This window comes from Stegostoma tigrinum, chromosome 12, assembly GCF_030684315.1.
Source record: "Stegostoma tigrinum isolate sSteTig4 chromosome 12, sSteTig4.hap1, whole genome shotgun sequence".
Taxonomy (NCBI): domain Eukaryota; kingdom Metazoa; phylum Chordata; class Chondrichthyes; order Orectolobiformes; family Stegostomatidae; genus Stegostoma; species Stegostoma tigrinum.
Window position 1 is genome coordinate 15049596 of NC_081365.1, and position 16082 is coordinate 15065677.

The 16082-nt window shown below is 45.3% G+C and overlaps 1 protein-coding gene across 4 annotated transcripts in view; it reads right to left on the bottom strand.

The window, feature by feature from the left end:
• Positions 1-251: 251 nt before the first annotated feature.
• The window catches only part of LOC125456771 (uromodulin-like 1), a 103295-nt gene continuing 87464 nt past the window's right edge, over positions 252-16082 (bottom strand). For all 4 annotated transcript variants that reach the window (XM_048540172.2, XM_048540170.2, XM_048540169.2 and 1 more), the window contains 2 exons: positions 7583-7673; positions 252-2602 (listed from right to left, as the gene is read on the bottom strand). In XM_048540172.2, coding sequence (XP_048396129.1) covers positions 2415-2602; positions 7583-7673 — 279 coding nt within the window. In that variant the 3' untranslated portion in view covers positions 252-2414. The remainder of the gene's footprint in view (positions 2603-7582; positions 7674-16082) is intronic.

Sequence of the window (16082 nt, forward strand, 5' to 3'; positions counted from 1 at the left end):
TGGGCTCCACCTTGTGCCACAAGAGCCTTCCTGAACCCCTACTGCCAGCCTCCAAATTGATGCCAGCCTTCCTATAATTGGTTGCTCAAGGGCCTCAATTGGTGCAAATGCAGACAGATCAGGCTGGCAGGAAAGCAATAGATGTCTACCTTGGGAATTTTACTACTGAAACATTCCACCAATTCCTCACTTGCATACGCAGCACAAAGGATCATAAAATTCTAAAATATAATGAGACAAAGTCAACATGGTTGTACATAAATGAAATCATGTTTCATTAGTTTATTAAAGTCCTTTTAGGATGTAACTGACAGGATAAATAAAGGGGCACCAGTAGGTATAGTAAATCTAGAAAACATTCTATTAGATATCACACACAACATTAACATACTGGAGCTAACAATATCGGGAGAATTACATGTTAAGATGGGTAGAGGATTGGTCAACAGACAGAGAGCAAAGATTAAGGACATTTTGAAGTTGACAGGCTGTGACTAGTAAGGTAACATAATGATCAGTGTCGGAGCCTCAGCTACTTACAATCTATGTTAATGGCTCAGGCGAGGTCACAGAGTCATGTGTCTCTGTTTGCTGATGATACAATGATGGGCAGAATTGCAAGTTTGAAGGCAACAGTTAGAGGCTGAAAAGAGATCCAAGCTGGACATGTCAGTGAGTAACAAAGTGGAGTCCAGAGAAGAGAAGAGCGAGGCTATTCACTTTGCTAGTCAGAGTAGAAAAACAGAATTTCCCTAAAAGGTGTGAAAAGTGTAAATGTTGCTGTTCAGAGGGATTTGGGTGCAGTAGTATAAGTTAGTGTGCAGATACAACAAACAATTAGGATCCCAAATGGGCGATTGGTCTTTATGGGGAAAGAATTAGAGTACAAGAATAAGGAAGAAGGAACAAGGACTTTTTTTTTCTGTGCTATAAACCTCTATGCCTCTAAGACTCACTACAATTGTACAGGCCATGGTGAAACTACATCTGAAATACTGCGGCAATTTTGGTCTCTTTATTTAAAGAATGATATACTTACATACAAAGTGGAACAGTAGAGGTTTCCTGGATGAGTCCTGGGAATGAGAGAATTGCTCTGTGATGAGAGGCTGAGTTAATTGGGCTTATATTCTCCCGAGTTTAGAAGAATGAGAAATATATAATATTCTGGAAAGGCTTGATAGGGTAAACACAGAGGTTGTATCCCCCTGCTGAGAAATCTAGAAAGTCGGAAACAGTCTCAGGATAAGTGGTCAATTATTTTGGATTAAGGCCAGGAGAAATTTCTTTACTGAAAGAGTGGTGAAATTTTGAAGTTCTCTACCCTACAGACTTGTGGTTGTTCCATCCTTAAATCTACTTCAGGCTGAGATAGACAGATTTTTAGTCTCTCAGGGAATCAAGAGAGCAGGTAGGAAAGTTGAATCGAGTCCCAGGAACAGTTAAGATGGAATAGGCTTGAGGGACTGACTGGGTTCCTATTTCCTATGTGACTGTGTTCATGTGATTTATCCAACATATCTAGAGGGTAATCGAACTGGAATGTCTGAGATAAGAGATGTGTGCATTTGAGGTTGGAAAGGGGGTCCCCAAAATCCATCTATTATAAAACATGAACCACATGGAATAAATATCAACAGTCATTCTCAGGTCTTCTCACTGCCTCTCACAATTTGAAATGTCTTTCAATTGCTATTTTGACTGAGGTGACAGTGCAATTACATTATTTGTGACTTCAAGAAAGTCATGGGATTAAATAATGCCTTCACTGAGTGAGAACGCAAGTTCTTATTATATACTGAGCACCTTTTGGAGTGTGATTTCTGCAAACTGTGTAAATATGCTTTGTTTTAATTCCATTTTCAATTCATTTGCTTTATTGGCACTTGGGATTATTCAGGCATCCAGGAATTCAGTTGACAAGCTAGCTTATTCCTTTTAATAAGCATGAAATGGTAAGCTCAACAAGAATTACACGCTTAATGCAGTAAACATACCAAGGTGCTTAACATGACCGCTATCAAGCAAGATTTGACATGAAGCTATGTAGGACTGCTGGGACAAAAAGGTAGATTTTAAAAGCAGGGTGTTCAAAGAGGAGAGAGAAACAGAGGTAGAGAAGTGGAGAAGTTTAAGGACAGAATCAGAAAGCTTAGGAATTAGACAGCTGATTGCAAGGCTCCCAATGATATGTTGAGGAAAATCAGAATTGCACAAAAGGCCAGATGAGCAAAGAGATCTCAGAGGGTTGTAGCAGCATCCCTAGAACCACATTAAAAGAGACAGATGAAATTATTCAGAAATCATATTGTAAAATAGTAAAAGGTACTTGGGTTTCCTGATAAATGAGCAACATAATCACTGCAGACTTGTCCGCAAAACACAGAGAGCACAATCTCCTGAAGACTGTTTCATCAGTAGTTATCGAATGCCTGGTAGTTCTGACCATTGGACTGATAGAGGAAGGTCCGACCCCACCTGGTGTACATGGTCACTATGACTACAGATATTATCACAAGCATCAGGCATAGGAGAATTCCGAGTGCTACCACAGCCTTCACTGCTGAACTATTTTCATCCAATACAACTAGTGGTCCACCATCTGTTAGAAGAGAGAAGCACAAGAATCTTAGACAGCATTGGAATTACATCAGCGGCTTTTTAAGTCCATAAACAATTCTTGATGATGAAGATAGATGAGGAAGGAGAACAGTATTTAGAGCACTTATAAACAGAAGCTGCCTTTCAATGGGGATGTTAATTTGCATTAACTCATTGATTAGGGTTTAACTCAGCTAGTGGGTGATTTAGAAAATAATATAAATCAAGATTCAGAGCTCTTTTGATGTAGCGATGAGTGTCCCGCCCTCTAGATTCAAGTTGCAAATGTTAACTATGTCATAATACATGTGAACAGGCTGATTAATTATGTCTATAGCTAAAGTTATTTCTGAAAAAGCTCATTATCTAGAATGCAACATCTGCTTTAAGCCTGTTTTCCTACCCTTCCTTTTACATTGTTGCTGCATTAGTAGACAGTGTTTTGTAATTTGTTCTTTTGCTATAGGCAAATGGGTGGGTCTAAAATGTAGAGAATGAAGCGAAACTGCAACGGGTGATTGGGTGGTTTGTGATGAATTATTAAATATAGAAATAATACAGAAAGAAAATCTGCAGCCTCCATTCTCCTGATAAGGGGTGGGAGATTCAGATGGCAGTCTCCTGGCCATGGATCTGGATAAAGTTACCACAAACAGGTCCATACAGCAAGCCCATTGTACCTGACTGTCTGCCTGTCTATCACAGCCATGTCCACTCTTGGGTATTCTTGGACGAGGAGCATTTGAGGCCTGCCATGATTGGTAGGTGATTCGGGGCTGACAGACATTTTCATCCCCCAAAGTCAAGCTTCATTTGAAGTTTGTGAGATCCTTTTTTGGGATTTCCTTTCACTGCATCTTTGAGGGCTATCACCAAATGATGTCATACAGTTTGAGTCAAAACCATATGAAGAGAAACCAAAACTCCAAAACACCAGGTGGGGAGCAGGGCAAGTAAGTTGGAGGACCTCCTCGCTCATCTGCTCCTGTGTCTGGCCTAGTCATGTACAAGTCCAGCAGTGGGCCATACAGGGGTTCATAATGCCTGTCTTAATGGGTTGCTGTCCGTGGTGTCCCCAGTATACATCAGGTCATAGAGGCATAGAGATGTACAGTACAGAAACAGATCCTTTGGTCCAAAATGCCCACGCTGACCAGATTTCCTAAATTAATCTAGTCCCACTCACCAACATTTGGTCATATCCCTCTAAACGCTTCCTGTTCAAATACCACCCAGATGCCTTTTAAATGTTGTAATTACAACAGCCTCTGCCAACTTCTCTGGCAGCTCATTCATACACGCACCACCCTCCATGAAAATGTTGTCCCTTAGACCCCTTGAATATCTTTCCCCTCTCATTTCAAACCCATGCCCTCTAGTTTTGGACTCCCCTACCCTGGAAAAAAGGCCTTGGGTATTCACCCAGATCTCCCACTGACTGAGGACGAACGGTCAGTCCTAAGCAAGGGGCTCACCTTTGTCCCTCTCCACCCACACATCAACGAATACCAGTTACGCTTGGGCATCGAGCAGTTTTTCCGCCGCCTTCACCTCCATGCTTACTTCTTTAACTGGGAGCCTAACCCTCCCTCCACTGACCCCTTCACCCGCCTCCAACACAAGTCCTCTTCCTGGACACCACCCCCAGACTTCCTACCCTCCCTTGACCTCTTCATCTCCAACTGCCATCGAGACATCAACCGCCTCAACCTCTCCACCCCTCTCACCCACTCCAACCTGTCCCCTGCAGAACGGGCAGCCCTCCGCTCCCTCCGCTCCAACCCCAACCTCACCATCAAACCCGCAGACAAGGGTGGTGCAGTGGTAGTATGGCACACTGACCTCTACATCGCCGAGGCCAAATGCCAACTCTCCGACACCTCCTCCTACCGCCCCCTCGATCATGACACAACCCCCGAGCACCAAACCATCATCACCAACAACATCCATGACCTCATCACCTCAGGTGACCTCCCACCCACAGCCTCCAACCTCATTGTTCCCCAACCCCGCACGGCCCATTTCTATCTCCTTCCCAAAATCCACAAACCTGCCTGCCCTGGTCGACCCATTGTCTCAGTCTGTTCCTGCCCCACCGAACTCATCTCCACCTATCTGGACTCCACTTTCTCCCCTTTGGTCCAGGAACTCCCTACCTATGTCCGTGACACCACCCACGCCCTCCACCTCCTCTAGGACTTCCAATTCCCTGGCCCCCAACACCTCATTTTCACCATGGACGTCCAGTCCCTATACACCTGTATTCCGCATGCAGATGGCCTCCAGGCCCTCCGCTTCTTCCTGTCCCGCAGGCCCGACCAGTCCCCCTCCACCGACACTCTCATCCGCCTAGCCGAACTCGTCCTCACCCTCAACAAATTCTCTTTCGATTCCTCCCACTTCCTACAGGCAAAGGGTGGCCATGGTTACCCAAAAGGGCCCAAGCTATGGATGCCTCTTTGTAGGTTACGTGGAACAGTCCCTCTTCTGTACCTACACTGGCCCCAAACCCCACCTCTTCCTCCGGTACATTGATGACTGTATCGGCGCCGCCTCTTGCTCCCCAGAGGAGCTCGAACAGTTCATCCACTTCACCAACACCTTCCACCCCAACCTCAAGTTCACATGGGCCATCTCCAGCACATCCCTCACCTTCCTGGACCTCTCAGTCTCCATCTCTGGCAACCAGCTAGAAACTGATGTCCATATTAAGCCCACTGACTCCCACAGCTACTTAAAATACACCTCCTCCCACCCATCCTCCTGCAAAAATTCCATCCCCTATTCCCAATTCCTCCGCCTCCACCATACCTGCTCCCAGGATGAGGCATTCCACTCCCGCACATCCCAGATGTCCACGTTCTTCCAGGACCGCAACTTTCCCCCTGCAGTGGTCAAGAACGCCCTTGACCACGTATCCCACATTTCCTGCAACACATCCCTCACACCCCGCCCCCACCACAATCGCCCCCAGAGGATCCGCCTCATTCTCACATACCACCCCATTCACCTCCGGATACAACGCATCATCCTCCGACACTTCCGCCATCTACAATCCGACCCCACCACCCAAGACATTTTTACCATCCCCACCCTTGTCTGCCTTCTGGAGAGATCACTCTCTTCGCGACTCCCTTGTCCGCTCCACACTCCCCTCCAACCCCACCACACCTGGCACCTTCCCCTGCAACCGCAGGAAGTGCTACACTTGCCCCCACACCTCCTCCCTCACCCCTATCCCAGGCCCCAAGATGATTTTCCATATTAAGCAGAGGTTCACCTGCACATCTGCCAATGTGGTATACTGTATCCATTGTACCCGGTGTGGCTTCCTCTACATTGGGGAAACCAAGCGGAGGCTTGGGGACCGCTTTGCAGAACACTCCGCTCGGTTCGCAACAAACATCTGCACCTCCCAGTCACAAACCATTTTAACTCCCCCTCCCATTCCTCAGACGATATGTCCATCATGGGCCTCATGCAGTGCCACAATGATGCCACCCAAAGGTTGCAAGAACAGCAACTCATATTCCGCTTGGGAACCCTGCAGCCCAATGGTATCAATGTGGACTTCACAAGCTTCAAAATCTCCCCTTCCCCCACCGCATCCCAAAACCAGCCCAGTTCGTCCCCTCCCCCCACTGCACCACACAACCAGCCCAGCTCTTCCCCTCCCCCCACTGTATCCCAAAACCAGCCATGCCTGTCTCTGCCTCCCTAACCTTTTCTTCCTCTCACCCATCCCTTCCTCCCACCCCAAGCTGCACCTCCATTTCCTACCTACTAACCTCATCTCACCTCCTTGACTTGTCCATCTTCCCTGGACTGACCTATCCCCTCACTACCTCCTCACCTATACTCTCCTCTCTGCCTATCTTCTTTTCTCTCCATGTTCGGTCTGCCTCCCCCTCTCTCCCTATTTATTCCAGAACCCTCACGCCATCCCCCTCTCTGATGAAGGGTCTCGTCCCGAAACGTCTGCTTTTGTGCTCCTGAGATGCTGCTTGGCCTGTTGTGTTCATCCAGCTCCACACTTTGTTATCTTGGATTCTCCAGCATCTGCAGTTCCCATTATCTCTGTGCTTTTGTATAGGCTGTTCAGGTGACCACACATTTAAATCTGCACCAGCAGCGTAACACGGTAGCTGAGAGGCTGCTGCACTCCTGCAGTTGAGATGCTGCCCCAACTGGAAACTCTAAAAAGCTTCGCAACAAGGAGCAGGATGTTCTCAGTGTTCAGACTAATTTCTCATATCATGCCAATCAGAAAGATGTCAGGATTATTCAAAGAAAGGGCAGGGAAAGATGCTGATGAGATCTTACACAGATAATGACACATTGAGAAATGTCTTGTGGCAATTTACAGCCTCGTTAACTACTCCCTGGATTTCTATTTTGCTAACAACTGACCCAGATAGTGTGCTGAATCATTCCAATCGGATCTTTACTCATCAGAGATAACAAGGTGTAGAGCTAGATGAACACAGGAGGTATGTGTGTGTCTGTGTGTTTGTGTGTGTGCGTGTGCGTGCGAGAGAGAGAGAGAGAGATGTCCAAGTTATCCCATTTGCAGAATGATCCTTAAGTAAGATGAGACAGGAGTTCAAGCAGTAAGCCTCAGGTTTCACCTCGTTCACATGCAAACATCCTGGCTCCCTGTTGTAAAGCTGCAGGATTACCATGCGATGGTAGATCTAATCATTCACCATGTGATGGGTAATGACAAAGAGAAGGCTTGGGTGGAAATATTAGTAACTTACTGGGGTACATTGTTCCTTGACAAAAGAAAGAAAATTCTCATCTTGCATATTCCAATATCATTTTGTGCCTGTTTGGATACAACAACCTGTACACACTGCAACAATACAGCCTCAAACTTACACACATTTATCATTCTCCACTCAATGCATGTGGCTTTAGATGAAATTTTTTTTAGGGCAGTGTAGCACCACACCCAGAAGAAAGTTCAAACCTTACTCACCATTATTATTCTTGCGATACAGAGGTCCAAGTGATACAGTTCTTTTTGCAACAATTTCAGCACTTTCGACTAGACGGGAGCCACTGCATGACTGTTTAAGAAAGGTATGGAACAATCAGAATCTTTCTCCAGGCAGATGTGATAATAATTGCATTCCCAAACCACTCTCATGTTCACAAATTTCAGAGGTGAAATGTAACAAAGATATTTTAATGAGATTATTCAACATTGCACAATTAAATCACTGCAGTTATTCTACTTTTCAGACATGGGGCAGGCTTCAATGGGGATGATGGAACAAACCACATTTTTGTCACACTGTTAGATAAAACACCTCAAGTGCTTTACGGGAGTGTTTTCAAGCTGTATTTGATTCTATCCCATGTAGGAGGATACTACATGTGTTGATTAAAAGGCTGCTCAAAAGGTTAAATTGATGAAAGGTTATTCCTCTCCACAAACACAACATGACCTACTAAGCATTTCAGGCATCTTTTGTTTCAATTTCAGACTAGGAGTTGTGTTCCACAGGTGGAGATGAAGTGGCCAAAGCTGTTTAGGGGAAAAAAGACAGAATTGCAGGCCCAGGTTACAAAAGGCAGCAGTGAACAGATGGAAATTGGAGTATGACGTGATGCCAGAATTGGAAGAGATCGGATTTCTCAAAGGATTGGTGGAGATATGGAGGTGGAAGGCCATGAAAATGTTTCAAAACAAGAATGAGAATCTTAAAATCAAAGAAATGTCACAATGGGAACCAGAGTAAATTAGTGATGATAGGTTGATGGATGAATGGTATTTGGTACAAACGTACTTACAATCTTACAGATGCATGCATATTCTAAAATGGGCATATTGACCACATTATAAGGTTTTTGTTTGCATTCATAGGATGTGGACATTGCTGGTTAGGCCAGTATTCGCTGCCCATCTGCAATTGACCAGAGGGTAGTTAAGAGTCAGCCACATTGCTGGGGTCTGAAATTATATGTCAGCCAGGTAAGGATGTCAGTTTCCTTTCTTAAAGGACACTAGTCAACCAGTCAACAATTGGCAATGATTTCAAGGCCATCATTAGATGTAATTCAAGACTTGTGTTTTATCGAATTCAAATTCCAATGTCACTTATACCAGGTTTTAAGCCTGCATCCTCAGAATTTTCTGAGGAAGGACCATCAGCCCAGAAATATTAACTCTGATTTCTCTTCACAGATGCTGCCAGACCTGCTGAGCTTTGCCAGCAGCTACAAATAAGAGATAACACAGTGTGGAGCTGGATGAACACAGCAGGCCAGGCAGTATTGGTGGAGCACAAAAGCCGACGTTTCTTTCTGAAGAAGCGTCCCGACCTGAAACGTCAGCTTTCCTGCTCCTCTGATGCTGCCAGGCCTGCTGTGTTCCTCCAGCTCAACACTGTGTTATATCTGACTCCAGCGTTCTTATTATCTCTTTGCCAGCAGCTTCTGTTTTTGTCCCCAGAACATTTCCTGGGTCTCTGGATTCATAAGGTAACAATATACAACTAGGCCATCACTTCTCAATGAGGCACCAGCCAATTACACATCAACAGCAGTGAATGTCATTAAGCTCCCTGTTCATTTTGTAGACAAGTTCTAGGCTTTAAGTGCCTCCGGAGGTGGATGAGAAAAATGTGGAGTCCAAAGCAAAGGAAAAGCACCTTTTCCTTCTCAGTTCTTCATTCAAAATTGTCCAATTAGTTGCAAACACAAAGATGAAGCAATTTCTGTTTCTCATCAGCAGAAACATTATATGTAAAATTTATTTTTTGCTGTGGTAACGTTCAACTGCCTCAAAAAACACAGGCTAGATTGCAGCATGATGCTATTTCACACATGTTGCTTCTGAAGGAGAGGGTGCTTTAACGTGCTGGTTAATCAGCACGTAATCAGTGCCAACTGCATTGTTGGGTGTCTGCAAACCTCACCAAGAAGTGTAAACTTAAATTTAAAACTAGCCTGAACTACTCAAACCTAGCCCACACCTCTGAAAGGGAAGGTACATTCCAGCTGCTGGAAGTCATCATACACTGATTCTGAGGTAACAAAGTGTGGAGCTGGATGAACACAGCAGGCCAAGCAGCATCAGAGGAGTACAAGATGCTGCTTCGCCTGCTGTGTTCATACAGCTCCATACTTTGTTATCTCAGATTCTCTAGCATCTGCAGTGCCCATTATCTCTGATACACTGATTCTGACCTGGCAACACTCAGTAATAGTGTAACTCAGAACGGCGTGGTTCCCAACAGAGTTGGTAGCCTTGCTCGAGGAGGTGCAGAAGGAACCCAACACACAAAAGATCATGGGCTTGGTCACCTTCGCTGTCAGAGTGAACACAATCCTCGGCCAGTAATACATGGCAAATTTCAGTGAGGGCATTCTTGTTGATGCCAAGAGGGCAGACATTGTCCCTTTGCCAAGAGTTGTGTAACAAAATGACCTGGAAGGATACAGCCTCCTGATGAAAGTTCACAATAAGTCAGACAAATGCAACCCAGCCAATTACCGCTCCATCAGTCTACTCTCAATCATCAGTAAAGTGATGGGAGGTGTCAGTGACAGTGTTATCAAGCAGCACCTGCTCACCAATAACCTACTCAGTGACACTCAGTTTGGGTTCCACCAGGACCATTCAGCTCCTGGACTTATTACAGCCTTGATTCAAATGCCCCATGGACAAAAGAGCTGAATTCCAGAGGTGAGGTGAGAGTGACAGCCCTTAACATCAAGGCAGCATTTGACTGAGTGTGGCATCAAGGAGCCCTGGCAAAACTAGAATCAATGGATATCAAGAAGCAAACTCTGCCAGTTGGAGTTAAACCCAACACATTGAAAGATGGTTGTCATTATGGGTTGTCAGACATCTCAGCTCCGGGATATCTCTATAGGAGTTCCTCAGAATAGTGTCCTCGGCTTATTTTCAGCTGTTTCATCAATGAACTTCCCTCTATATGATCAGAAGTCAAGATGTTTGCCGAATATTGCACAATGTTCAGCACTATTTGCAACTCCTCAAATACTGAAGCAGCCAATGTTCAAATGCAATAGCTCTGGACAACATCCAGGCCTGGGCTAAGTGGCAAGTAACACTCATGTCACATAAATGACCATCACCAGTAAGAGATAATCTGAACCATCACCATTCAAAGCTTACTGGTGTTACCGTCACTGGTAACAGCAGTGTGTACTATGTACAAGATGCCCTGCAGAAATTCCCAAAGATCCTGAGACAGCATCTTCCAAATCAATGACCACTTCCATCTAGAAGTGCAAGGGCAACAGACTTATGGGAACGACACCACTTTCAAGCTACTCACTGTCCTAACTTCATATATCGCTGTTCCTTCAGCGTCACTGGGTCAAAATCTTGGAATTCCAGGGCATTGTGGGGCAACCTCCAGCAGCTGTTCAAGAAAGCAGCTCACCACCATTTTCTAAGGGCTCCAGCCAGCGATGCCCACACCCCACAAACAAATAATTAAAAATAAACGTGGCCTCCCATCTTTAAGATGGCAGCTACAGTCTTGGCAAACTTGGTGCTGACTGGGCCCAGGTTATCAGTAAACTGTTGATCGAAGCTCTAGGATGAGGTCATCAACATTGATGGAAGATGGTGCCACTACACTTTGGCACATAACTTTTGTTTTCTTGGCTCTGGTTATCAGTCCAAATCCTTGCAGAATGGATGGACTCCTCTAAAAACTGCTGCAAGTGAACTTCAGTGTAGGATGCCAGCATGACATCATCGTCAAACAGCAACTCACAGAGTAGGGTATTTCGTACTTTGATCTCAGCACACCATCTTGCCAAGTTAAAAGGCTTGCTTGCATTCAGCTTTATTATGCAGGTAGATAAACTCATATAGGCCCTCAAAGGCATTTAATAGCAGCACAATGATGACATGCAAAGGAAAGTTGACAGCCGGGTACAACACTGCAATATCTCACTGTTAGTCTTGAAAGATTTACATAATGATGAAATTGTGCAAGTTCTCATGGAAAGAAGAAATAGCAAGCACCTTCATTTTCACATTGGTTTTAAGCGTCAGTGCTGCTGATGAGGTTGATAGCCTCGAGGATTATGGTCAGTGTGATCTGCAGCACATCTTTTATAGCCACTGTTATGAATTCTCATCATTTTCAACATTATTTTTGGACTTGAATTTGAGGTATTGTGAAGATGCTGAGTTTTTTTTCTAAGAGTGATGAAAAGGTGAAAGAGGTTTTTTTTAGAAAATAAGGCATCTCTTGGGAACCACCTGATTCCAGACAATTGCTGATCTTGGTTGCTTGAAATCGCTTAAGGAAAATTGCCAAAGTGTTTTGTGCCTGGGCTTTATAGATGATCAGTTTGTACCATGTTTGTAGGCTCAGAATTTGGATTTGGATTTTTTAGTGGAGGAAAGCCTACTGTGGAATAAGCTGCTTAGCTCATGTCTCCTGCTTTTGAATGACCTTTACTATGAGATCAGGTTGAAACATGGCTGAAAAAAAAGACTTCTCAACATTATTTACCTGAGCACACCTTGTCACTAATGGACAACAGTGTGTATTTACTGACCTGGCCACATACCAGATTAATCAACTTCAGTACATTGTTCCCAAGAATGATCACCAATGGCCAAAATATGTTTTTCTTTCTTTTTAGAAATTAAAAAGAATCTCTGCAGAGAGAAAACTATTTTTCCTCTTATCCAAACTGTGTATCTGCATGTGTTTTGAGTTAATAAGATGAGTAAGCAATTTTTCAGCAGTATTTCCATGTGAGAAATTTATTGTATGAGCTAATTCTGCACATTCATTGAAAAGGTCATGTTTTATAAAAAGGCAATAATTTTGTGATCATTAAAGTTGATGGATCCTTTAATTCTAAATCTAATGTAAAGATTGCAAATGAAGACTGAAGAAAATCCTATTGGTTTATGTTGCAACCCATTGAGTAGTGGGGCTAGGGTAGCTTTCACTAATGTCTGTCATAAAATTGTCATAAATGAGAGCAGTTCACTGTTGATCTGTGAGCTCTAAATGTTAATTTTCCAAAAGTAACGTGACAGTGCCAACAAGTTGCAACATCCATTGCCACTGCTCCAATATAATGGAAAGCAACAAGTGGAGCCGAACTTTAAACTTAATAAAAATCGAAAAAAAAACAGCGAATGCTGTATCAAATCAGAAACATAAACAGAAATTGCTGGAAAAGTTCAGCAGGAGTGGCAGCAACTTTGAAGAGCAATCAGAGCTAGCACTTCGGGAACTGTTCTGAGGAAGGGTTACCAGGCCCGAAGTGCGAACTGCAATTGCTCTTCAGAGATGTTGCCAGACCTACTAAGCTTCTCCAGTAATTACTGTTTTTGTTTCTGAATTTCAGATTTGTTGTATTAGATTGCGTTGTTAAAATACACAAGTATAACAAATACATTCTCCTTTCCAGACATTTAAATCCAGCATCATCTCTCAGGTCAAGTATGCACATGTTGATCACAATTTATTTTGATCCTCTTTGACATGCAGTGCAACCTGTTCCAAGCAGCAGCACTAATACCCAACCCACAACACCATTAGCATAAGAGCAGAAACTAGGCCATTCAGCCCGTCGATTCTGCTCTGCCATTCAATCCACACACTAACTTCAACATGAATGCACATCTGTGCCAAAGTAAGGTCAGTTGTGCAATGGGCTGTACTGAAATTCACCAACATTGGTGTTTCTGCAACAAATTTTAAAAGTTATCCACTAACCAAGGATTGGACAGCCTTTTTATATCAGAGATAATGGGAACTGCAGATGCTGGAGAATCCAAGATAACAAAGTGTGGATCTGGATGAACACAGCAGGCCAAGCAGCATCTCAGGAGCACAAAAGCTGATGTTTCGGGCCTAGACCCTTCATCAGAGAGGGAGATGGGGAGAGGGTTCTGAAATAAATAGGGAGAGAGGGGGAGGCTGACTGAAGATAGATAGAGGAGATGATAGGTGGAAAGGAGACGATAGGTGGGGGGGGGGTGGTAGGGAGGGCATAGGTCAGTCTGGGGAGGACGGAGAGGTCAAAGAGGCGCGTTGAGGTTAGTAGGTGGGAAATGGAGGTGCAGCTTGAAGTGGGAGGAGGGGATAGGTGAGAGAAAGAACAGGTTAAGGAGGCGGGGACGAGCTGGGCTGATTTTGTGATGCAGTGGGATTTTGAAGCTTGTGAAGTCCACATTGATACCATTGGGCTGCAGGGTTCCAAGCGGAATATGAGTTGCTGTTCCTGCAACCTTCGGGTGGCATCATTGTGGCACTGCAGGAGGCCCATGATGGACATGTCATCTAAGGAATGGGAGGGGGAGTTAAAATGGTTTGCAAATGGGAGGTGCAATTGTTTACTGCGAACCGAGCATCCAGTCCCTATACACCTCCATTCCTTATGCAGATGGCCTCAAGGCCCTCCGCTTCTTCCTGTCCCGCAGGCCCAACCAGTCCCCCTCCACCAACACCCTCATCTGCCTAGCCGAACTCGTGCTCACCCTCAACAACTTCTCTTTCGATTCCTCCCACTTCCTACAGACAAAGGGCGTGGCCATTGGCACCCGCATGGGCCCCAGCTATGCCTGCCTCTTTGCAGGTTACGTGGAACAGTCCCTCTTCCGCACCTACACTGGCCCCAAACCCCACCTCTTCCTCCATTACATCGATGACTGTATCGGCGCCGCCTCTTGCTCCCAAGAGGAGCTTGAACAGTTCATCCACTTCACCAACACCTTCCACCCGACCCTCAATTTCACCTGGGCCATCTCCAACACATCCTCCACCTTCCTGGACCTCTCAGTCTCCATCTCAGGCAACCAGCTAGAAACTGATGTCCATTTCAAGCCCACCGACTCCCACAGCTACCTAGAATACACCTCCTCCCACCCACCCTCCTGCAAAAATTCCATCCCCTATTCCCAATTCTTCCGCCTCCAGCGCATCTGCTCCCAGGATGAGGCATTCCACTCCCGCACATCCCAGATGTCCAAGTTCTTCAAGGACCGCAACTTTCCCCCTGCAGTGGTCGAGAACGCTCTTCACCGTGTCTCCCGCATTTCCCGCAACACATCCCTCACACCCAGCCCCCGCATTTACCGCCCTAAGAGAATCCCCCTCGTCCTCACATACCACCCCACCAACCTCCGGATACAACACATCATCCTCCGACACTTCCGCCATCTACAATCCGACCCCACCACCCAAGGCATTTTTCCATCCCCACCCTTGTCTGCCTTCCAGAGAGACCATTCTCTCCGTGACTCCCTTGTCCGCTCCACACTCCCCTTCAACCCCACCATACCTGGCACCTTTCCCTGCAACCGCAGGAAGTGCTACACTTGTCCCCACACCTCCTCCCTCACCCCCATCCCAGGCCCCAAGATGACTTTCCATATTAAGCAGATGTTCACCTGCACATCTGCCAATCTGGTATACCATATCCACTGTACATGGTGTGGCTTCCTCTACATTAGGGAAACCAAGTGGAGGCTTGGGGACCGCTTTGCAGAACACCTCCACTCGGTTCGCAATAAACAACTGCACCTCCCAGTGGCGAACCATTTTAACTCTCCTTCCCATTCCTTAGACGACATGTCTATCATGGGCCTCCTGCAGTGCCATAATGATGCCACCCGAAGGTTGCAGGAACGGCAACTCATATTCCGCTTGGGAACCCTGCAGCCCAATGGTATCAATGTGGACTTCACCAGCTTCAAAATCTCCCCTTCCCCCACCGCATCCCAAAACCAGCCCAGCTCGTCCCCGTCTCCCTAACCTATTCTTCCTCTCACCTATCACCCCTCCCACCTCAAGTCTTTCTGACTATGTCACACATTCTGTCTAGCATTCTCTCTCGCTTTCTTATTCTCTGTCTCTCACGCCCACTTTCTGTCTGTCGCATTCATCCTCACACACTCAACGACTCATTCACTCCCTTATTCCTGCTCCTATTCTTTGTTCTCTGTAATCTGTGATCATTCATATTCCGCATTGAGATGACAGTCGGAGGTTCAGTTTAACATTTTGTTCAATTTGCAGCCCAAATGATACTGCAGTTCTCCCTCAGTACTGCACTGGAACATCAGATTTCCACAATAGGGCTTGAACCTCGGATATGTCAATTTAGAGAGAGAAATGTTATTGAACCAAGGATGAAAATGTGGAAATGATTTTAACAGACAGGAAGACAGCAGAGTCTCTAAATATAACAAAGTGTGGAGCTGGATGAACACAGCAGGCCAAGAAGCATCAGAGGAGCAGGAAAGCTGACGTTTCGGGTCTAGACCCTTCATCAAATACTTTCTTTTGATGCCTTCACCAAAGGAAAAAATCTCAAGCTATTAGATCGCAGTCAGTGACCTTAGAAATGGTAGGTGTGGGATTGATGCTGTAGCAAGCTCAGGTTAGATAAGGTCAGTGTCGAAGATTCCAGCTCACTTCTCAATTTTAAACAATCAGATTGTGAACACATTTGGTTGT